This window comes from Nelusetta ayraudi, unplaced genomic scaffold (assembly GCF_046127955.1).
Source record: "Nelusetta ayraudi isolate G7.1 ecotype Tasmania unplaced genomic scaffold, CSIRO-AGI_Nayr_v1 ptg000057l, whole genome shotgun sequence".
Classification (NCBI taxonomy): domain Eukaryota; kingdom Metazoa; phylum Chordata; class Actinopteri; order Tetraodontiformes; family Monacanthidae; genus Nelusetta; species Nelusetta ayraudi.
In genome coordinates, this window is record NW_027466107.1 from 3,358,433 (window position 1) to 3,383,550 (window position 25,118).

The 25,118-nt window shown below is 47.1% G+C and overlaps 1 protein-coding gene across 1 annotated transcript in view; it reads left to right on the top strand.

Annotated features, from left to right (window-relative positions):
- Positions 1-23,273: 23,273 nt before the first annotated feature.
- notch3 (notch receptor 3) overlaps positions 23,274-25,118 on the top strand; it is a 30,953-nt gene continuing 29,108 nt past the window's right edge. The window contains exons 1-2 of the mRNA XM_076038839.1: positions 23,274-23,585; positions 24,658-24,730. Coding sequence (XP_075894954.1) covers positions 23,525-23,585; positions 24,658-24,730 — 134 coding nt within the window. The 5' untranslated portion in view covers positions 23,274-23,524. The remainder of the gene's footprint in view (positions 23,586-24,657; positions 24,731-25,118) is intronic.

The window sequence follows — 25,118 nt, forward strand, 5'->3', positions numbered from 1 at the left end:
ATGTACAGAAAAGATTCCGTTGCACCTCATCACAGCTGATTTCCACCTCTGCTTTTTTTCTTTTTATGGTCCCTCGTTTCCTTACGGTTGCTTATCTAACGGATGTAGAGAAAATCTCTGCCTCGCTACAACCTCTCACCTTCTCCAGTGATTTGTTTTTCTTTCATCTCCCCTCTATCTAATCTGCTCATCTAGGTGGTGCGAGGCTCTACCCGAGGCACCAACACCGAGGCCTGCATGCACTAAGCCGGCGTGCGTGTCTGTGCACGGCCTGGTTTCGATTGCCGGTAGGGGAAGTTGTGCAACGTCAGGAGAAGAAGCCCTCGGGGAGGAAGACCTTTGTTGGATTTTGCGAGTGAGTATTGGGTGAGGTGGTCACATCCTGCGGCATGTGTTACCACCAGCGGTGTCCAAAGTTCATGATGCAGCAAATATGCGTATTTAAATATTACAACGAAACCAGCGTAATTGGTGCTGTAGGAATCCTCAGAGTAGAAAAGACATTTGAGATTGTTGATCAAACCCCTACTATAGTGTAGCTCAGGCTGGGAAAAATAGTTACGTTTTAACACAGGCATTGAGCAATGGCCATTTTCTCATGGAAATACAACCCCTGAAATATCTGAACGTGAATCCAAAGTTTCTGTAGCAGATTAGAGAGAACATTGTCTTCTCCCGGATCCAGGCCCTCTCCATGTTTTCCCTTGACCTGTGGAGAATGGCTGGACTGTACGGTTTCCTGAGGGTCGGGTCAGCTATGAGTAGCGGGCAAGACCCCACTCATGCGGTCACCCACATCCTTGGCTTTTGGCCACAGGACAACAGAGTTATGTGTTTTGTTCACGGTGGGAAAAGCCTCCCTCAGAATCGGACTTTGAGAGAGTCGTGTGGAACACGGCGAGGGTCTCCTCGCTCTCAGCAAAATGGCACAGTCTTCTGGGGCCCTGGTGAGGTCAGAGGTCGTCACATGGGTTCGGTGCCCACTCTACACACCCACGATTGGTGTTCACGATCAGAATGTGAGTTGACAGTGTTCCGGCTGCGCAATTCATTCAAACCATAAGGAAAACGTTAAGAATTGACATTATTATCACGTCATATTTCAAAACACGAGTCATATCTCTTCACATGGGCTGTTGTGAAATGTGCAGCCGCAAAAAAAAAACCTGCACATGAATCCTGTGTCGACTGGAGGTGACGTACTGGGATTATTTTCATGTGTCTGTTGTGCGCGATGTGTTTGTGCTTTTCTCTATTCAAAACTCCTCTTTTCTATTGCTTTTGTTGAGGGTGTTGTCGCCCGAGGTCACTGTCCTCTTCAGTTTTCTTCCTGGCATAATGTGACCCAACCAGTCTCCTCACAAAACAATGAAGCTTGTTTTTCCTCTTCCTCTGAGTCTTGGCTGTGTAGCATGAAAGACCTCGGATTGCACCATCACTGCACGATTTTAACCAAACTCTGCTGCGGAGAACACATGTTTTCCAGTCCTCCTTTAAATATATTTATGCCTTGTTCGTATTAAAACATCATCCAAAGTCTCTTGGGATATTGTCAATGAAACATGGACGAACAGCTCCACCCCCCCTCCTCGTCCTTCTCCTCCTTCTTTTACAACACAAGCCCTCCCAGGGAAATAATAAACAGATGAGTGGAGTGGGAACGGCTCCCAGCGAGAGCCGGCAGGTACTCAAGCGCGGACGCATCGCCGCTCTGGTTCCCAGGCTGCAGGGGGAAGACGGCAGGCCTCAGCTTGACTGTCCCCAGTCACTGGGTAGAACTGGAAAAACCTGACAGGAATTACCGTTACCTGTCACTTTTTTCCCCAACCAGAGGCCTTGACGCATGCATGCACGTACACACACACCCGTCTGCAAGTCTGGACACACACACCGAGAGTGAAACAACAGATTCGCCAAAAGAAAGCCGCAGTGAGGATTCGGTTTTCTTTTCTTGGGTATTCTGGGTGGCTGGAAGAGAGGAAACCACTCCATGGCTGGGCACCCCGAGAGGAACTGCATCTCACCAACTCACAGTTGGTTAACCTTGGACAGTGGTAGATTCTCCCAGGCCTGTGAGCCCGGGACCCTGCCAGAGTAATCTGCAGACAAACACAGACTATTAACTAGCCAGTTTCACAGTAACAACTGCCCTGCTTCCCTCAGCGCCTACGCTCTGAAGTAGTACAGCCTCTTGCACAATTATTCCTGGGAAGAGACTTGGAACCGTCGGGGAAAAAGCTGCGTCCATTCTTCACACTTCTTCAAAAAAATGTCCAGGCTGAGTTTTATCATTCTTCGCGGTGTCCTGCAAAGTGCGAGATCCACTCTGCATCCAGACAAAAAGTCCTGGCTTCATTTCCACCACTCACTCTCCGCTTTGTTCCACCCCTGCTTTCTGGCAAGGCCCACTTTTGCAAATTAAACACAGATCTCCCATAGTTGCCGCGCTGACAGCTCCAGCTACGTGCCAACGCTACTAAATGTCTGCGGGTCAGAGGGTCGAGGAACACGGGATTATCCCCACTGACTCTTTGGGGCCGGACAAGTATTTGGCTTTGGCTCCGGTCGCAAAAAAAAAAAAAAAAAAAAAAGGCTTTTTGTGCCACTCGCGTCCATCATAAAGCCCATAAACACCACCATTGGTCCGCGGTGTTTATGTTTATGTCAGCGTTGACAAGATAGAGATACATTTCCGACCCTCACAATGTGGCAGAGGCGCTCGGAAAAAAGGGCAAACAAAGCAAACACGCAGCGCTTGTAAACAAAGCGTCACAGCCCACGGAGGTGTGCAAGAAAAGATGATGTAGGTGGTGGCTTGGCGACAGCGCAGCACCACCGAGGAAAAAAACCCAGCTGTGTCTAGACTTGATCTCTGTTTGCTTGTTTGTGCGTCCATGAGTCACTCAGTTGTCTACATAAGTTTCAGTTCGTTTGACTCACTGGCGCCAAAGGTTGCGCACAGAGTCGTCGGATGACTTTACAAAATTTGTCTTTCCAAACAAAAAAAAAGAAAGAAAACCTACTAAGACTCCTCCATTTTGGTTGGTGTAGCTCCCCAAAATTTCATCAGATGCAGATTCACGAAAAACATATTTTTTGGCGCGTTCGCCTGTAAGACCGATGACTCTTGGACGAGGGAGAAAACTATTAGGAACTGCACCGAAGCCAAAGCGGTCCAGTCCCTGTGGCAGCAGACTGGTCTCGGTGGTGAGTGTGGTCAGGGGTTTTTTTTGGTTATTGAGAAAAGACCCTTGTATGGTGAAACGATGCAGACCCTCATTCCTCTGGACTGAGTTGGGGCTATTTTGGGGCATTTCTGAACTCTCCCACGCGAGTACAACAATTTTTGGGTTAGTTCATTTGTTTATCTTTTATATTTTTCATCTAATGAAGCCCCAGAGACGCACATGTGCAGTTGTTTTTGGCCTCTAAAGTCAAGGGGGGGGAAAAAAGGAGGAGGGTGCGCGCGAGTGCGTCTGCGTGCCTCTGTGTGCTGCTCTCATCTCAGTGTTCACCACATTTTGGCACGGTTTAGCCTCATCGCAGAGAGCCGCCGCCACTGCCGCCGCCGTGACTCAACTTTCCAACCTGAAACCAATTGCAAAGAGATTGAAGCGCCTCTCCCGTGAATGTGACAGAGTGATGTGTAGGTTCTTTACCGGCAGAAGCAGAGCTGCGCTGCTGTGATTTACATTTATATACTGAGGATGTGAAGGGGAGGAGTGTGGAGTATGGCGTGGGAGAGGCCCTGGGGAAATAAAGTGCAATTCTCACAACCCCGCTGCAAAGGGCCAAGAGTGAAGTTTTTGCTTTCTGTTCAGGCTGTTTCTTTTTCTTTTTCCGTGAGGTTGGAATGACATTAAAGCATCACACTGGTCACCAAATCACTCAAATAAGATTTTTTTTTCTTCTCTCTTCTCCTTTTTTTTTTTTCGAAGCCAGTATCTTTCCACTTATCTGCCAACATCAACAGGCGCTTGGAATAGGAGAAAAAGTGCCTTGTGGCTTCATATCTCAGAGGTGATGAAAGGAGAACGTCCACGGACGCCGTCGTAGTGACGGCTGCCCGGGCAGTGATCTAGTTTTCTTTTAAACGCAGCTATATAACGCTCTGTTTGGGTTCGTCGTTGCAGCCATTTTACTCTTTGCGTTGATTTAGCAGTTTCAGTTATACACCCTTACATAAGCCATCTGCCTCGCCGGGCTGCAGAGCGCTTTAAAAATGTTTTTCCCTTCATCAGGGCTTCCTCTCTTTTGTATATGCTGCGTCCGTGTGGAAGGCGTGAACGTCAAAGCCGCCGCTGAAGGCCGTTTGGATTGCGAGCTACGGAGCGTGACAGATTTTTATGAAATATTTCTGTTTTGACCGAGACCCCCATAGCGCCGTGCGCTCTTCAGACGCGCAGTCGGATGTGACGAGGATGCTTTGAGCAGCGGCCATGTGTGACGGGTCACTCCTGGCTCTGTGACAGTGCTGCTGCAGCGACACGCTCTGACAGCGTTGAGTGTTGCCGCCGGGCGCTGGTGTGGATATAAATGTCGTCCAGCGTTCCCACCGCCTCACGCTACAATTGATGGTGACATTTATGAGCCTCAGAAGGAATATTGATGGTTGTAGCTATTCTGTGGCATGTTTTTTTTTCACCTCAGGTTGTGTATATGTCGACTTGTGTTTTACTGTGTGAAGTATGTTGGTGTTTATTTGCTTGATGTTTTAAAATGAGTAGTATTTCACTCTTTTGTGACCCACTTGTGGCATAATTTCTGCTAAAGTCATGTAGATTCTCTAGATTCCTCCCCCTCTTTCTCCGTTCCTTCCTCTTCCTCCTCTCTTTGAAGGCCGAAAGGGATGCGTCTCCAGCTTCGTGGCCTGACCCTGGCCCTGTCAAGCGTTAAGCCATACACACTTCTGAGAACCCTGATGCGGGTCCACTACCTGGCACCCGAGATAAGGCCGCGGCTGCGTCGTGCGCGCTTTTTGATGTGCGCTTTATCACAGGGGCCCTGTGAATGAGCCGGCATGGTTTTGCTGAAAATGCAACAATAACAAACCTATCACACTCTCGTTTGCTGTCTCTTTCTTTCTGCTGGGATGAGTGTGAAAGACAAACTGTCAGAGGATCTCACAGAGATCGAGTTCCACACCCCACCGGTAAACCTAAATAACGCAACTCGGCTGGCAAGATAAAGCTTGTAGCCTCCGACAGCTTTACGCCATGCAAGAAAATAACTTTAGGAGCCCAGAGAAGTTTTCACAGGAAAAGGCAAATAAATAAGCTGTATTATGTCAGCCTCTCGCTCATTTAAAGTCAGCTCTCTTCTCTCTTGCTGTGCCACTTTGTTGCCCAAACTCATACCAGGCTGTAAACACTGACAGGAAGTGGGATTCCGCTAACTGGATTGCTTTCAATCTGTGGAGGAGTCAAACTCACACATCCTGAGGGAGCTGACCTCTGACATCTCAGCGCAGCCGGCTAAGAGGCTCCTTATCCATGTTGTTGCTCTTCTTCTTCTTCTTCCTCTTCATCCCTCAGCCATCCTTTTGTTTTCTCTCCGAGTTCTCAAGCTCAGCATGCGTTGCAAAGAACAACACTGACTCTGAGTGTGGTTTTGTTGGGGCTAAGTGCAGGTAAAACGGGGTGCTCGACTAACGTTCTCACCAAAGCGTTTGCTTTTTGTCCCCCCTGGCGTTTGGGACCCTCATTAGGACTGGAGCAGAGCATGTGTGGGAGGACGAGGGAAGGAGAGACAACTTATGGCTGCAATTTGAAGATTCTTTTTTTAGTTACCCTTAAATGTGGGAAGTCAAAGTGGCTGAGCGCGGGCGCCTGTGGGAAGGCAAGCTTGGATCTTGTGGAAAGGGAGGGGGGTTAGATCTCCTGGTGGAATTCTCTCACTTTCAACTGAGGGGGAGGCTTGCGGCCATAGGTTTGTTGAACGTTACCAACGCTTATTTATATTAGACTGATTCCCTCTGTCACAGTAAAGAGCGAGGCGTACAGAGCTAATCTGCAGGAAGCGGAACATGCAGCCCAACACCACATACAGTTCCCTGTAATGTGGGAATCCTGGACCACATGACGCTCTAAATGCTGGAGGGAGGCCTGGAACAGAACCGCAGATTATAGTTTAACCAGGGGGTAAAAGTCAGAGACTTTGTGCAATTTGGTGTGATCTCGCTTTGTGTGTTGTAGAGATGAAGAGAGCGAAAGAGGGGAGTCAGCAACAAAAGAAGAGAGAGAGAGGGAGAGAGAGTGGAGGAAAGAGGGACCGTGCATATTCTTGTAAAGTACATCTTAGCCTTGTGCGCTGGTTCCCAGAGTCGGAGCCAGCTGGATGGTAGCTGTCAAGTCCAAGCTACACAGCTGCCCTCCGAACTGATTAGAGAGAGCTGGCTCTCTGCACCGGCAGCCATTGTGCCCTTCTTGACTGAGGTTGGAACGGGGAAAAAAAGCATGTGAATTCAAAGAAAAGCTTCCCTCTGCGCTGCCTTTTCACCATTTTTTAATACACTTTGAGAACAGCAAATGTAAATCGGCAACATTCTTATGAGCGATCCCTGTCTGTGAAGTAGGAGGGCCGTGAGTTAGTAAACACGGAGGGGATTATCTTGAAAAATGACGCTGAGGGATTAAGTCTCAGAACACGCATGCTCCTCCAATTCACCTTCAAAAGGAAATAACTGACAGATGTGACAGTTGACCGCTGAAATATATCCATTGTGCACATGGCTCTCTGGAAAACGTGACTGGAACGCAATGCCCATCTGTACCGGGGCCAGTGGAAGTCTGCACTTGCCGGAACACATCAAAATGAAAAAAGAGCATCAAATCGGCGTGCTAATTCACAGTAAATCCCCTCAAAAGACTTCGTTCCTTCCTGTCACTCACACACGTAAGGGGGTCACAACCTCCGGGGCGCGCGGCTGCAGCAGTTTTAAAAACCAGAACGAAAGCGTCACAGTCCAGCCACTGGCCAAAAGGCGGCGAGGCCAGAAACAAGATACCCGCAAAATGGACCTGTTGCAGAAAAAAACAAAGCACGAGGGCAGTTTCAAAAGAAGCAGGAATGCAGATGGAGAGTCCAAAATGGCTCATGTTTAGCGGGGGAACGCAAGCTGGGCTGATGCGGAGGTCACACAGGCTTTTGGTGGGGAGCACAAACCTGAGTGCAGCTGGGTTGGTGGCAGGTGGCCTGCAGATTTTGTTACCTGCAGCGCAAGCGGTGCAAGCAAGACATGAAAGTGCAGTTGAAATACTCTTTGCTTGATCAGATAGTGGAGGGCATGGCTATAGTGATACAAGCAACAGGAAACAGTTCCTGAATTACAACCCCGTCTGAAGTCTATAGATTTGAGCAAAACATCAACAACAGCTTATTTCCTCTTCTGTTTATAGTCTCCAGAAAAATCTGTTGGAAGTGACTCTATGTTGAACGTTCCACATGTTTGAAAAAGACAAAAACAAGGTTACCTCAGAGGACAACTGCAACACCTGGCTAGGGGTGTTGACACCAACCCCAGGGAAGTAGTGAGGTGTCAGGGAGGGGGGGTATTGCATAGAAAGAAAGGGTATTTTTCACTTAAGGAATTTTTTCTGTTTTGTTGATCAGGAAAAAATAAATCACTGGTATACGCCAACAAATCATTTGCATTAAATCTGAAAATGAGAATGCAGATGCCCTCCTTTAGAATGTCACTCGTGAAAGGTCTCAGTTTTCCAGGTCTGTCTACTGAGTCTTTCCATGACTCTATCCAGCGCTGCCACTATCAGTGTGCATGGTTGGTTTCAAGTTTGGCTTAATCAGATTCAGCGTTGGTCAGCTTGTGTTATCTGCGCTGCCACGGTCCACCAGTCCACCCATTCTGTGGGCTTTTAGTGTGAGTGCAGTTTTCCATGCAGTCACGGACTATAAAGGCGGGGAGTCCTTCTGGCCTCATGCAGCACTGTGGGAAAGTGCAGCTCTCGCTTCCTCTGCTTATTTTGACCGATCTGGTTATAAATGGACATTCACTTGCAGGCAGTCCGGCGAGGACAGCCCAGAGCCCCGGAGTCACATTAGCCTCTTTAATATTCCCTATCTCAAGAGACCAGGGTTCTGAGAGAGAGGTGCAGGGGCCATGCATTTTTTCCATTTAGCAGAGCAGGGGGAAAAAAAGAGTTCTTGGCTGTGTGAGCACAATTACACTGAGATGTTTATAGTGGTAATGTTCAGAGAGCAACTCTCCCAGAATTGTCCCACAGGATGACGTCAGATTTGTGATTTTACTGTTTTTTTATGCACTTGTCTTGTAGATGAGTTCTGATAGCGCAGAACACTACTTCAGAAGGAGCGACATACAAATTCTGAACATTTTGACTCTCGTTCTGCCTGTGGCAAGCCCTCAAACTGTGACTCAACTGGAATGTTTGAAAATCGAGATTTCTTGTGCAGTGAGTCATTCCCGCTGCCGGCTGATCACCATAGATACATTCCATATCACTAGATTAGAGGCCTGCTGGGGTCAGAGCACCCACACAGGGCCTCAGTTGTTGGTGTGAGTGTGTGTGTGTGTGTGTGTGGTGACAGATCAGACACCAGCAGGAGGAAATGGAGTGGGTTCAGATTGGACCCACAGCTGCACGGACAGGATCCAGCAGAATCGCGGGTCTGCACTGAGCCCTGACAGGTGCTGAATTAAAAGCCACCATGAAGCTGCTCCCTTCGGCTTAACATTGATCCTCTCTTGTAGACGCCTGCGGACCGGCGCTGCCCTGGACTGGGTCCACCTTGGACTGGGCGTCACACTCCATGCCAATCTAGAACCGCTGCAGCAGCACCAAGCTGGAATGGACAAAACAACAAAAGGAGAAAAAAAAAGTTCTCCGGCCTTCCAGCGAAGGTCCGTTTCCCTTCCTGGAATCTCGCTGTTGGACGCAGTCGCAGCAGCTGCTTCTGTCGCTCTCTCCTTCCTGCTGCAGGACAGCATCATATTTTTAATGGGTGATTAGTGTCAGATGTCTGGCTATTGCTGCCCCGAGCCTCAACTGTGGGAAATGGCTTGGCAGTTTGCACCTGATGCTCTCAGTTTGGAGTTCCCTCCGATTTGGATGGGGAGGAACACGGAGATCTGTTGTGTCCAGAAAAAGCTCAACACACAATGGCGTTTCGTCAAAAATAAGCACTGCCACACAACTGGAACCCAGTGAGAGTCTGCAGGGAAAAGCGTCGGAATGTTAAAAACAAAAAAGTGAAATCAGTTTTCATTTGCAAAACCATCAATGTGGGGTCAAGTAGGGTGAACTCTGTTTGATTGGCAAGTTTTCATACTCATGTGGTAGGATGCAATGTTTGCACAGAGAATATTAATCTGCTGGGACAATGGACAAAATATTTAGGATTTAAGCATTTTGCAATTGCAGATTTATTGCATTTGGCTGTGTGCTGGTGCATATTGCAGGCATCTGAATGACTGCTCCTCCAGTATATCTCCAGCAGCTGTGAGCCGAGTTAGTCACAGCGTGATAAACACTATGTTGAAAACATCCATGAAGTATCAATGGCGATGCATGCGACACAAAAGACCTCTTACAGCTCTTTGAGAAAATACAAGCTGCCTGAAAAATAAGTCCAGTGAGTGACTACACATGCTGATTGTTTTATTTACCTCTTTATTTCTTCCCATTTCCAAGCCAAATCTTTGTCTCATTCTCTCCGTACTGGCAAGGCCGCATGTGAATCATGCCTCTCACGGCGGCTAAGAGCGCTGGGTAGACGCCTGTCTGTGTGACAGCTGTGGTGTCCTCTCAAAGACAAAGGGAGCTTGGCAGGCTGCTGGGTTTTTGCGGCTGGATCAAACGGGCCCCTTGTTTATTGGACCTCTCCCTCTTTGCTCGGCGCTCATCGCAGGCTGTGTGAGTCCGCAGACTCAAGTGTCTCGGCAGATCCGCGCGCTCCCTGCGAGCGGGAACGGCTGAGACCACACACACAGGGGCACCGCTTCAGCCGCCACAAAGGACGGCTGGGAGAGGGAAAGGCTCTCGCATTCAACTGTGCTTTCGATGAATTCTTCAAGTCACTCAGTTTGTATCTGCAAATCAAAATTTCTGTCGCTCTGTCTTTGACCTCTTTTTATTTTGCCCCATCTTGCGGTCACATGTTTGTTCTCTCCCTTTCTCAGCTTCCACCCAGCAGCCTCAGTCTCTCTTTTCTCAGTTCCCAACCCGAGTCTTAGAACAACATCCTTCTTCTATGTTTTCTTTCCATGGCGCTCGCGCTGGAATGCACTCCTGCTAAAAGTGATATATATTTGCTATCAGGCAGTGTGAAGACCTTCATTACTGTGTGAGACAGATAGGTTGGGGGGGGGGGGGGGGGGGGCGAGGTTGAACACCAGTTCCCAGAGGGATTATTGGCCAGTCTTCCTTCAGGGTTGTAGGGATGATATCTGAGATTGGTGCAGTTGGACTCTAAGCAGTATAACATCTTGACAGCGGCAGGTGGCAGGTAGTAGCAAGAGACAGTGAGTGTCAGACGCTGCAGTAATAAATGGCCATCATATCTCTGAGCAGAACATTGGTGCAGGATCATACATGCTCCCATCTAATCTCGCATCTATTGTTTGGTTTCTCTAACCAGCGAGGGAGTTCGACGCGTGCAGCACAAGGGTTGTGTGACCAGACTTATTTTTGACTCCGGGGGGAAGAGCTGAAGAGGAGCACCGAGCGGGATCCCCTATCCCAGCCCCTTCTGCTACCACTTGAGTGACAGACAGTTCTCATTCTCCCATGGCCTCCGTATCGCTGCCCTTGATTCCCACGCACCATCACCGATGGGAAAGATTCTAAAAACACAGGGGCATTCTAAAATTGCAGGATGCCTGCGGTCCCTGTCCCTGTTTGTCAGACATAACTCAAAACAAGGTAATAAAACACCAAAGAGCATGTTTTCGGCGTTGTAAGTAAGTATAATTCACTTTTGGACCATTTTCAAGACTTCCAGTTTTGTTAATGAACAAAATACAGCTGAGAAACTGCAGCAAGTGTAACTGCAAGAGTTATGCAGTCAGAGTGTTTGGTTTCTTTTGACATTCTGATAGAAATCTGATGCATTTGATGCCCAAATGCATTGTGTGTGTATACTGTTTGTTACATTCACACAACCACACTAATATGCTCCCAAGTTTAGGAGTGATAGGAAATTGGAACTTACTAGCCGATCACTTTGACAGAACCTTGATGCACGTTACCTTGATGCTGTTTTTTCTGTTTGGGGGTGGAGGAGAGGGGTGAGGGGGGCGGGGGTCAGCATAGGCGCTGCTCTTAGGGTGACCTTAGTGTCGCTCATTATGGGGAAATTACTAAACTGGGGAGGAAGTTCTCACACCGCAGAAAGGTTTCCATGCATGCTTTGCCAAGGCCACTGAGAACTCTTATCTCTCCCTCATCGATTCTAACCGTGGAGAGCAGCTTTTCCCACACGGTCCCCCTCACCCAACTGCATAAACAAATACACACAGCTCGCCATCTGCAACGGCACGACGGTGGAGCACGTTCTCAAGCTCATTCGCTGAAAACATCGGAGCTCCTGAAAGCACCACATGCACGTATGTGTGTGGAGGGGTGAGGGGAAGGCGGGTTGAAAGCATTAGGAGGGTTTAGTTGGAAGAGTCATATAGGGGTGATGGAGATGGGTGGATGCTTTGCGAAAATTATGGAAAAGTTGTGGAGGCTCGCCAGCATATCCATAAAGTCAGCACCGGCCCTCACAGAGCATGTGTTTCTGTCATCACCGGGATCCTGTGCCCTGAGTGCCTGTCACATTAGGGTTACTCGTTACTTTGAACGTACCAGAGTTTAGGCTGAAGCCCCCACCGTAGCAGCAAGATGAAACAGCCTTTGGCCTCGTTAAAGAAGCATCGGTCTTCAGTGAGCCACATGTGCGCGAGGAAGACCAAACATCCAAATGACTCAAAATCCAGAGTGTGAAACAATGAAAGCTCCCCACCTGTCGCAAGGTTTCATTCAGCTGCACCAAGGTCAAACCCCTGGCTTCCCAAAACTATGCAGGAAAGAAAATGTTAAAACCGCTCGAGGTCTTGCAACTGTTATCTTTGCTTGAAGGTTAAGTGTCTAGTGTTCTTGGTAAATAAAGTGAAAATCAATCAATTGCTCATTAAATTAGTGAAATAAGTAAAAATACGTTTTTCTCAGACATCTGCATCACATCCGCAACAGAAAAGATCTGACTTGGCAGGAAAAGGGCACATTTAATTCTCTTTGGCCATGCACCTAAATGTCAGATCTGATCACCGTTTACACTGCACACCACCACACTCAATCAGTCTTGATTTTTTGCAACCGCAGAAGTGGTCGCAGCTTATTGTGCCGGGTGAAATGTGGTCGCTCGCAGACGCAAAATTTAAACAGATCCCCAGAAATGTGATTAAATGTTTGCGTCCAAACCGTTTCATCAGCTGCCCTGATTGAAAATGAGGCTTTGATTGCCTCCGTCTCAACTGCCGACATTGTAGCTGGGATCACTGTTACACGTGAAGTGGATTCTAAGAGCAGCACGCTCTGAGGAGTGATGTTAGCCGCGTTACTCCGGTTTCAGGAGAACTTCAAACAGTCCGAGGCTGGAGGCCGGTTTGCATAAACCCACGGAAGCAGGAGTGGACCCCATGTGAAGGAGGGAAATTCTCTTGCGTACGAGGGCGTGGGCTGCCCACTTCCCTTTTTTGCGACCCCCTCACTCCTGCGCCTCGAGCCCAACTGTGATTGCGCTGCTGACCCTCGCCTTCCTGGTTCCCCCCCGAGGCTGCTCTTATTGTAGTGATATGCGGCCTTCGCCGCTTCCGCCTCCCTGTTTGTCCTCCAGCAGTTTGGAGAGACGGGGGAATTAGAACAAGCTGTCGAAACAGCACTTCCATGAGAGCCAAAGTCAGGCAGACCCCCACGATGGCCTTTCTCATTTATGTGGGAAATCCACCTCCAAAGCCCAAGAGTGAGGATGACAGGAAGAGCTCTGGTTACCGCATATTCTCTGTAATGTAAAGGAAAAAAATGAAACGCACAAGTCAAAGATGGCTCGATGGTGAACTGAGGCGGCAGTCTGTCCAACATGTATAAGGACATTGTTGTTTTTTTTTGCTCCACCAGCAAAAAAAAAAAAAAAAAAGAAGTAAAAATCTAAACAAACACTATGTTAGCAACTCTAACAAAACTTTGGGAAATCTTGTGTTGTGCGGTCGACCCAATTTGTGCTGTTTACTGTACACTCCGCATGTTATTGCAGTAGCTTGTCTGGGTCTGTGTGCGTAGCAGACAGGAGAAGGAAAATAAATCAATTGGGCTCCACTTGCTTAAATCACAGAGCGATTCCTAGTAATTATGTTCCATAACGGAGCCAATAGTGTAATTAGGGGTTAGTTCAGAGCATAGTGTGGGCCACATCCAACATCCCCCGGGGGACTTCCTGCCTCAACATGTTCATCAGAGTGTGAGAACCTCGGCGAACAAGCTCACCTAAACAGCACTTGGTGCACTCCGTGTTCGCTCTTTCCCAATTTTACATAGGGCGATGTGCTTAAATTACGAAAGGGTTCAATTAAATCTTCAAGAAGTTATTCACAGCATCTTTTCGCTTTTATTTCTTTCTTTTTGTAGGCTTTGATTTCAGGAAGCCGTCCCATTGCGCTGTGAGAAGCCTCCAAGACACGGGATCTCATGATGCAACCATCACACTTTGCTTTGACTAATTGACTGTGAATGAATCAGGCAACAGGTGACGGCCTGGTCTGTCATCGCAGAAGAGCAGGTGTGCAAACAAGTCACGAGATCTTATTTTTTTCTTAATGTCAAAACAAGTGAAATTACAAATTCACAAAAAAAGAAAAAGACACAGAAAGTGACGCACTGATATCGGCTGCACACCATCATAAGTAGCTAAGCGAGAGGATGCGTTTTCACTATCAAAATTACCAGTTTGATGCAATAATCCAGTACTAAGTCTGTTCTTGTGGACACAACAGGTGAAATACTTTCAAATTATAGCCCGTACGAGGTCGTGTAGACCCGAGACTTAGTCGCTGTTGGTGTCCAGATGGTTTGTGTGCGCAGTCCCATCGCAGTGACCACCACTTAAAACGACTTCTGTTTTTTTTTACCGCTGGGACATGCAGCGACCATCCCCTGTAATCTGGCCTCTACTCTACCCAACGCAGCTGTTCCGCTGAGAGCCGGTGTCACAACTTTGGAAAGTGTGTCTTAGGGGACATCAGTGCTCCTCACACGCCGCGCCCTCCCTGCCCCCTTATCTGTTTTTGATGCCTGAGTGTTCGCAGAGACTCACAGCTGCTCTTAAATTAGAGAGTACAAGAGAATACAACAGGGCCGTGGAATGTCTGGCTTGCCCACACTGCCTTTCTCCTCTGCACGGCCCTGGGAAGCTGCCGGCTACGCTAGGAGTTTGAAACGGATGTAGGATAATCCCGTACATTACGCATCATGCATTCCTGGCCAGGCTGGCTTGTATATTGTCAACATTCCTTTGGAAATACACGTTGGTATCGGAGCGTTGCGGGGTGGCGCAAAACGCACGTGATTAATATCGCAGCTTTAATATAACTTAACAGCAGGCACGGAGAAATGAAACACGTCAGTTGTTTGTGACAGACTGATGGTGTCTGCCCCGGGCCGGATAGCTGGGCCATGCTGAGTTGAAGCCTCCTTTCATGCATTATCGCACCTCCTTTATTGGTTGCTGGGGAGACACTGACCAGGTCAGCAGGGTCAGTGTAGCCAGAGGCATGGTTGTAAAATTGCCCAGACAAACAAAGTCAGCCTAAATAATGGCGTGGCATCCATTCAGCGGAGATTAGCACGGCACAGCCTGGGACCCACCCCAGGAACACAATCTTTACCTAAAGCCGCAGGAACAAGATAGCCAGTGTGGGAGGAGCACTGGCCGAGTTTCCAAACAAGCAAACTGTTGATTTGGCAGTTGTTGAGGCAGCTAACATGAGGGGGATGAGCTACAGATAGGGAGGAATGGAAATGGAGAAACGAGAGGCTGAGATTGGAGAAGTTCAAGGCAGAAGGCCTGAGCCTCCAATTAAGCGATAGGGGCGTTTGATTCAGCTGCCGTGCCGATTGTCTTCTCCTCCTGCCGCAAAACAATATGTTGTTTGTCTTCAATATAGTTTAATAAAAGTAGAATTACCCCAATCCCTGGCCACGCACCACCCCCAACCCCACCGTGCCCCCGGGTGGTGTGCTGTGGAATGTTTGCTGCTGTCAACCGCCCGTTTGCATTAAGCTCTTTTAAACGAGACTGTGACTCACTCGACCAGCGTAGCCCAGATTTTATTTGGTCATAGCATAGCACAATAAAAACAAACACCTATCGCGGAAGCAGGGGACCCAGACTTCAATTTGAAGGCCCAATAAAAAAGAGAATTTATGGGGAAGGACGGAACGGAAGACCTTGGACTTTAGATCATTAAAATGTTATGAAGATAAGGCTGCAATAAGGGCATCAGTGATTTAATAAAAATGTTGCTCGAAAGATGGAAACACGATTTGTGTGGAGTTTCCAGTTTTGAGATTCCCATGTCCTTGTGAAAATATCAAGCGGAAGAGATGAAAAACGACGTGAGCCTTCTGTGCGCGCCCTCTCGACCTTTGGTCGTCTGTTTGTTTTCATTAGCTTCTCTTTCCTTGCACTGATTCACTTTGCTTGAACAACCGATTAGAGTGATTTTTCTTACCTACATGCGCCGTCGGCTGAAAGGCAGCCAGTGGGAGCGGACGAGCCCCAGCAATTCTGGACAAACAACCAAGCTACAAGCCTGGTGTTGCGATGCATGTCAGTACAACCTGACTAATGCTAACAGAATGCAGCACGTTTGGAAAATAAAGAGAAAAAAAATCAAGTTGGTCAAGAGTCTTTTCAGAGTCAACCCTCAGGTACAGGGAGCGTTGGACATGTCGGCCTCCTCCCGCAGTCCCACCCTTACTCCATTATTGCCTTCCTTATCACTCAAGTGTGCCTGCAGGCCGGCCCTGCACAGTCCCAGAGCTGACCGCGGGGCATTATCGGCCACGTTTTAATGAAGTGCAACAGCTGCAGCGGCACGTCTGCTTGCGATAACATCTCCGGCTGGATGTGGCTCCGCTGCTACCGCATTCTGCGAGCCTTCAGCGGTGATGAGGAGGAGGACGGCCGGGGTATTAACCACACATGTAATCTTACACTGCTTCAGTGGGTCCCCCGGACAAAAGAGACTTCCATGACGGATTTAGATCAGACGCTGCTTGGCTGACAAAACAAGACGGCCTGTTGATTTTGGCAGAGAGTCCTTCGTTGGCAAGAAGCGAGAAATAGTCACCGGCTGAAATCATTGCAGTCGGCCCCGAAACGCACTGATAAACACTCTGTCCGTTGTTGTCCACTTTCCAGATGTACTCCCACAAAAAAAAAAAATAACACTTCTGCCTTTGACGTGTCTTGTGTTTGGGCACATTGGGACAGCTCAGAGCTGTGGGTGAGTTTGGGTGGCAGGCATTGTACGGCGTAATCCCACTCTTGCTTACTGAAGTGGTAATTACACCTAAGTGGTGCGCCGGCATTGTTGCTGCTAACTGTTTTGATTGCACGCTGGGTTTACTGTTTTCTCCCTGTTCCTTTCTGAGGGAAGATCCTGGCTCAGCGGGTCTCTGCCGGGACACGCACAGGCACAGGTGGGGCCGCGGGTGCAGCCTCCCTCACCTCGGCGTGTAAAGTGTGGGAACCGATCCGCCGCTAGTAGTGCATGAGTAACAAGGAGCCTGGGGGAGTGTGGCGTAATCTCCTCTAACGCTCCAGTCTCTTTAGTTTCTGGTGAAGCACACATACACACTTACGCAAACATTACACTCATGCGTTTATCTCAATCAGCAAAGAATTTGCAAACAGCAATCTTGAAATGAACAGTCACTCTCAAATCTCATGGACACACACACACATATTTGTATTGTCAATACAGTCAGAGCCGGGTAAATAATACCTTACATTGGTTCCATTGTTGACCTGAAACTGCTGAACTTTTTGCTGTAAGACCCTTAATGGCCAATCACACAAACGTGTTTTTATGCGTCACGACTTCATTGCCTTGCCTAATGTTGTTTTAATGGGTTCCTCGTTATCAACAATGGATTTAAAGCCACTCCAGATTAGCTGATAATTCAAGGTAAATGTCTTTTGCCTCATTTATCATTTTTGAGACGCAAGATAGAAAATGAATAATGCAAACTCACTGTTGCTGCTAGAGCCCCCTCTGGCGTAGCGTAAACTCAGACAAGTTTGAACATCTATATGATGGTGAGGATGGCGGGATGTGATGATGGAAAAGTTTTAGGCACTTTGTGCAGTTAACAAAAACCAGCGAATGTGTAAGTAGACGCGAGCAATAATCTAATAATTCTCATTTCCTCTCTTTGTTTCTTCTGGATATAGCAAAGGATTACTGAGACACCAGAAGGGAGGAAACGCACCTCTGAGGAAACTCCTAATCCATCTAAATCGCAGATTATTATGCATATCCTTTTAGATTACACTATCATCTTTAGCTTAAGAATCAATAAAACTGAAACCACCAATTGAGCAAATGTACAATCGCTGCCAGTCCAGAGCAAAGACAAAAGACATCTTTCAAAATGTCTTTCCGGGGTGAAATTCGATCCATTCGCACTTTACTGCATACTTTGCTCAAGTGAACAGAATTGATTCTGATCCGCAGTGTGGCCTCATCTGGAGAGTAATGCTAAGATGCGGCAGATAAATCGGTGCGGTAACGCTGGTTTTCTCGAGCGGTGGCTGGTTGGTGGGGTGGCTGGGGGGCAGTGGGCTGGCAGCTGTTGCTGCTGTGCGGGGGCCCTCAGGTCTCGGCCGAGCCCTAATGGCCAGACCAGCTGTCGTAGTCCTGTCTGTAGCAGCGCAGGGCTTCAGGAGGCGGGGAGGGCATGAGAACTTCCACCCCCCTGTCCTGGGGGGCGGGTCCCCGCCTTGTCTGCCTCCCTCTGAAAGGAGGTGATTGATGGCGCAGGGTTGACACCATGCTTCCCCAACAATTGACTCAGGAGGGACAGAGTATGAACAGAAAGCTCGGGACCCCTCCACGTCTTTCTCCTCCGGTTTTCACAGGCAAATGTGGGGATCAGTCGCAGTGATAATTCAGTCATTTTTCTCAATATGTCTTTTATTGGACATTTTTAGCCGAGCATATGCCGCATGAAGGACTTTTCAAGGCTGTCACTGGAGCGATTCCTGCAGAAAAGCCCAAGTGATGTTCTGCTTTATTTGTCAGATTACATGGATTTGCACTTGGTTTTGTGAAATGGCTTAAATGACCCACTGCCGTTCGTCTCGATAAGCTCTCTTGTCGCAGCGGGCCCTTTGTTGTCCTCTTCCTTGCATCGGTTCACCGCTGACAACAAAGTAGAGATCCATAATGGAGGACGCGTCTGTCTTGAGCGTGTGCGTTGGGTCATCAGTGAGCGTCGGCACAGAGTCCAGTCACCGCGGTCTGTTAACACAGACCTGACCTTTTGCACAAAACCCCCCGTTGATCCTACGTAGGGTCCTTTCAGCAAGTCGCCAGCACCTTCTCCTCCGAGATTTACAGCCCCTTGTAGGCAAAGAGGAGGTGGAAGAGGAGAGGAAGAGGGGGCACTGTCCGGCAGCTGTTCACAGTGGTCTTAAGTAGTCATTTCATGCGGAAACGCTGTCATAGCTTACTGAATTCTTCCAGCTGGCCAGTCTCCAGCTCTGTCTGCGATACATTCCTGCACAGCGATGTCCATTGCACTCTGTGCCCTCTGTTGTCACTCTGCGGATGCAAATCCGGCCAGACCCTCCACCAAGTGTCAGTCCGCCCATCAGCAGATTTATACCCCAACAGGGATTAAAAAAAAAACATCTTAAGAAATAATGGAGGATCCTGGTCTGGTCGAGAATTTTACATTCCAACAAAATGTGTCGGTCTCCATGTTTATCATCTCGCTGTGATGAGACTAGGATCCAAAACTGCAGAAAAGATTTTCACCCTTGAAAAAAAAGAAAAATCACACATCCTCACTTCTCACTCACCTCTTATGAAACGAACAGGACTTGTGTACACATGCAGGATTTAACAGCCGTTAAGAGAGCTTGTGTGAAAGTCAAACACTTTTTCCCACAATCCAAAGAGAGATCCATCATTCACATCTGTTTACTTTAGAAAAAAAGCCTCAGTCCCTGAGTTATAGTGACAATGAGTGCATGAGAGTGGGTGGAAGTTTGGAAAACCAGAGTGAGAGAATGCATACACAAGCCCAGCAAAAACTATTATAATGTGTTAAAGACATTTAATAGTTTAATAGTATTTAATAATATGAATTGATGAGCAGAAAAGTACAGAGTGATGATGGAGATGATTATTACTTCTGAGGCCAAGAGCATGAATGTAAAAATGTTTTTGTAATGCTGCTGAATGGCAAATATGATCTTCCTGGAAAACTGTAGAAATGGTAGCTTTCAACCATCCAATTATGTTGTCATTGTAGGATATGCTGTGTTGTCTGAAACAATCAATGAGGTGTCCTGTCATGGCGCCTCGAGTGCAACTCAGCCTTTATTCAAGTCGACGGCTCCTTGAAGCTTGCAGCACTCAAGTACTTGCCCACAAACTCTGAGTGATGAACAAATCATACAATTATGGTGCAGCAATAAAGAAGACAATCCATGCCACCGAGCCAAACGCCGCTCTGCAATTGGCCCCAACATCTGTCCGTAGGGGGTCCGAGGCTGCTGATTGGCCATGACCAGTGTTGTCGAGGGGCTTCTAATCCTCTCCACGCTCTTCACTCTCTGTGGGTGACTCTCAGGGCTTTTCCCACATAAATCAGTCTGGCCTGGGTGGTAAAGTCATATCATCGCCTCTGTCCACAAACACTCGCCTGTTAGCACCCGTATCGCACGGAGCGTCCGTGGAGTGAAAGGCCATGAGAGACAGGGCACCGGCTGACCGCACCATACGCAGAGTGCCTACAGAAAGTCACGAAGGAGCAATGCTGTGATGGAAAAATGCAAAGGCTCCATCTCAGCAGGTAGCGAGAACAGTCGTCCAACTCAAATTTCTTGAGAAATATTGTGCTACACTGGTCTTAGTGAACCCCACAGTGTGAGCATAGACACCTCTCTGCTTTGACTTTGAGATAAAAGGTCAAGGGTCAGCCAGCGCAGTAATAGGAAAGCAAGCGTCTTAAATTAACTTGATAACATTCCCACGACATCTTAGCCATAGTTTTTATCCCTCATAGGCATTGCGGTCTTCTCTCCAAGGGCTCTGTTCTACAAATGTACTGTATCACAAGAAGTTTCCAGATAAAAGCCCTTCTGTTAGCCAAGTGGGTCACAAAAAGCACAAGTTATTACAGGGAATCAAAATGCTTGATTGGGAGAATCACTGAGGCGGTGCTGAAAAGGAGCTTTTACACTGCATGTGAGCACAAACTGACTTATTAAAGGCATGGCCACTATTTTTCCACATTAACATCCCTCGCAGTAATGCTAACAACTGTTCAAAGAGTGTTGCAGCCGCTCTGCTTCCAGCAGAGAGGCAAAGTGCCATAAATCCTGACCTGCCTCATCTTTGTTTGTGTGATTGGGGATCCCCCGCGATTCTTGCGCGAGAACTTCATCGCCGGGGCTTCCACTCTCACACTCTCTCTGCAGTACAAACAAAACACTGACTTATTTCTTCCGGCGTCAGCCTCTGTGTGTGTGTGTGTGTGTGTGTGTGTGTGTGTGTGTGTGTGTGTGTGTGTGTGTATACACTACCAGTGAAAAGTTTGGACACACCCTATGAATTTAATGTCTTTTCTTTCATTCTCATGACTCTTGACATTGCAGTTTCTCACTGAAGGCATCAAAACTACGTATGAACACACATGGAATTATGGAGGAAACAATAAGAGAGTAATAATAACTCAAACATGTTTTATATTTAAATTCTTCAAAATAGCCACATTTCATAAAAAGCATATTTGGAGTTATTTTTTGCTGCATTATTATTATTATTATTATTATCATCATCATTATTATTATTATGCATTATTACATATATCTTGCTCATATATTTGAAACTTGGAAAGATTAAAAAAATTGCATGAGAAGGTGTGTCCAAAATTTTGACTGTGTGTATGTGTGTGGAGGGGGGGGGGGCATTTTTAAAGGGAGGGGCCAAAACCTTTAATAATGTCATAACGGGGGGGGGGGGGGGGGTGCTTATTTCAAGGTTGCATGCAAAGACTTTGAAAAGCTTGTGGAACTTTTTTAACCTCAAAGTCTGGGAACAGTGCAAGTGTTCATCACAAAATCATGTGAAACCACAGTTAGGTACAAGGAGGCCAACAGCTATTTTTACGGAATGATCAAGGCTCTGAAGATTTCCAGCTTCATGATGCATTTGTTGTCTTCAAGTGCTCAGATAGCAGCATACTCTAAATACAACTGTGTGTCCCAGAGTGCTCTGGGAAATGTCTCCTTGGGACCGTCTCCAACTGGAAGCTAGTCAAAATACTGCCAACACCTGCCAGGAAGAGCAGGGAGTGTATCTGCTACATCCCCATAGTTTAAACTTTATTAGACTTCCACTCCTGTCTCACAGTTTTGCTCCTGCAGCTGCAAACAGTCGGGGGAAAGCATGGCCACATGGGTTCTTGGACCCAAGCCGCGCGTTGAGATGTCACGACTGGATATGATTTCAGGGAGGATATTTACCCAGCGTCATATTCAGAATACATAATCACACCATTGTGAGGAAAAATGCAAAATCCAGCTATTGAAGACTTTTGCAGAGGCAAACTTTCGTGGCAGGGGCCGGCTGCCAAATGAAGCAGGTGTCTGCAGGGGCCTAACAAGGTCTTTTCACTGACCCCTATAGATGACGTCACAGCTCGCTAACGAAGTTCGCTCCGAACCAGCCTGCTACATTCATGGCCCTACCCATGCCTGTAATTTATTCCAGGCCCAGACCAGGAACAGTGTGCTGTTGAGGGAGGGGGAGACGGTGGTGTTGAGCCAGTGTTCTTGAATATTAGCGAGCCGCCCTCCCCTGCAGAGAGAAACTGTGTCATAATGCCGGACTTCTTTTATGATTCAAATCAAGCCCATTGTCTCTGTAAGCGAGCGGCTCCGCTGTGTGCAGCAGAACAACCGGGACCCTATACGCCGGCTGCAGAAAATGAGTCCACTGCCACGGGAGGCTGAGCTTTGAGATGGGCAGACTGCAGCTCCGCAGGGCCGTGGGGATCACAGGAATGTCTGCAGCTCTCTGCGATCGTGTAAACACCAGCCACTGTTATCTGCAATTCATGCAAACATGCAAAATAAACAAGCCAAGCGCTGGACCGGCCACCTTCTCGTCGAGGGCCACAAAACAGGAGCTGACTGGAGGCTGATATCCAGTAAACAAATAAGTACAGTTTGTTGAACAGTTCAGTGGAAGAAGGACCTGAAGCCTTAATTTGTAAGAATCCAGATTAACACGTTCCTTTCATCCTTTTGAATGTGGATATCAAGAACTGAGCTTCATGCATTGGTGAGAATCCACAAACATTTGTGATGATGCCCACATCACTTTATGATCAATGCTTCTATTGATCCATGAGGAATAATTTTCCCTTTACATCCATCAAACATTGAACACAATGTTCAGGGCATTCCAACAGGTAGTTATTATTATGTGGCTTTTTGTGAGTTTTTTAGTGAGTTGTTCAGGTTCCTTTTGAGTGCAGCTAGACTACTCTGCAAACAATCCAGTCTGCATCAATGTAGATCCAAGATCTGGGATACTGCAAATATGTGGCTGCACATGTGATTGTATAAATATAAATTTTTGATAATAATAATGCATGAAAACTCTTCAAGAGTGTTGTTTTCTTACAAAAATATACCTGCATTTCTTTTCTTTTTTTTGTACCTTAATGCAAATAAATCTCTTTTGGATCCATCCTAAAATGTTGCACTGGTCCTTTAAAGTGGCCACTTGTAGCTTTTGAAAGTCTGTTATCTTCTGTATTTCTGTAATGTGTGTGTGTGTGTGTGTGTGTGTGTGTGTGTGTGTGTGTGTGTGTGTGTGTGTGTGTGTGTGTGAGAAGGAGGGAGGGAGGGAGGGATGGGGGTTAGAAAAAAATCTGCGCGCACCGACTATCTGGTTTGGGGGTAGAGCGAGAGGGGAGAGAGATAGTGAGAGGGCGGAGTGATATGAGACGCCGCCAGTGATCGGGAAGGAAAAGTTTTTCTAAAGTTCCAGGAGGGTAAACGAAGAATCAACAGCAGCCGTGGCCGAGCTGCGCAGGCTAAACACGGGACACTGGGACCTTCGCTTCCCGGCTGACTTTATGAGAGAAACCCCCGGCGATTTTTGGAGCCTTTTGTTTCTGCGCGACCTGAAGAAAGGATGTATTTCGTGTGTTTCCACTGAAAAGGACAATTTTGAAACGCTGGAAACTTTTCCACCGAAATGGAAGGGAATATCCGATGGATTATCTTGTTATTTCTATTCTCTGTGCACAACTGTGAAGGTAAGACCGAAAAAAACAAAAACAAACAAAAAAAAATGTCGGACTTCATTTACTTTTTGCAACTTTTGCAACACTTGCGCGTAAATCGGACAGAGTGGACATGTCAGGGCAGCGCATCCACCGGACGATTCTCCATAAACACCGCTGGGCTTGTCCTGAATTGCACTAACACAGTTTTATTCGTATGCAGAAAACCCGTTTCCGTATTTTTAATTAAGTAGTTTGTCAGTTAAGTTTTTTTTTCCCCCTTTAAAGAAATCACGGAACTTTCCCAACAACAGATATTGGCCAAAGTCCGTGATTTTTTTTATTATTATTATTATTTTAATTGTGTTGTTGTTTGTTTTTCTCTCAATTCAGCCGAAGTCTCAGTGAAAGGATGGAGAGATGTGATCTCAAACACCAGCTAATCTTTACACTGTTTTCTGATGGAGCCCTAATTGCACAACAAGCGCTGCTGATGCACTGGCTTCAGACAGCCTGGAGAATAAAGGTCCACATCCTGTAACATCAGCGGCCTCTCCTTAGTTCACACAGTGCGCTGATGTCCAACTCCTTAGTCCAATTTATTGTGTTTTATTGTGTAGTACATTGAGAGAGGCTGAACGGTGATTTCTCGGGGGGTGATGAGCCGGAGTTTCCCTCTCCCCGGCTGAACAAAGAGCATTTAAACAAATGAGCAGGCCTGTCTGCTACCCCCCTCACAGTGGTCGCACAAAAGACAGTTATGAAGACAAAGTGTGTCTTTAAATTTCTTTACAACATACAACTGTATCAGGATGGCCAAAAAAAAATCTATTTTTAGAGAAAAAATAATCGTTTGGTGGCTTTACAGTCATTTTGGAGCTACAGGTGTGTCTCCATGAGCAGCAATAAAAAGCCATTGTTCTTCTCTGAAATCAAAATCAGTTTTTGGTTCTTTCATGAGATTTTTCCAAATGTTTTATACAGAATCCTCCTGATTTAAAGGGGCAGTGGTTCTGTGTCCCACCTGCGACTCAATGTTCCCAGGAACTGAGGAACTGAAGGCAACTAATGAATGACAATTCATCTGTTTCTCCTCTTCCCGCAGGGTATCGTTGCCAGGATAAATCCAGACCGTGTGAAAACGGAGGGACGTGCTTGGATTCACCCTTTCGATGCATGTAAGTGAAACATTAAGATAAGAGCTGTTGTTCAGTCTGTTTCTCCTTATCAAGATTCTTTGTGTCAACAAATGAAAGGCTGCGGAACCACTGGCATTGTCTTGCCTGTGTGTAAATTGGTTAACACATGTGGCTACTATTTGGCCCCTCTGAGTTTTTGAGGAAAAATATTAATTTCCTGTCTGGATCCGAGTCTGAAACCGTGAAGTGAACATGCCCTCTTTGTATCCTGTTTGCGGTGCAATTCCTACAGCGTCCACAGAGTAACTGAAAGAAGTGTATGGGGGTGGGGGAGTGAGTGAGTGAGCGAGTGAGCGAGTGAGCATCTTTCAGCCTCAACCTACCAAGTTCCCAAACTCATCTCGTTGACCTGTGTAAAAGCGCAGTT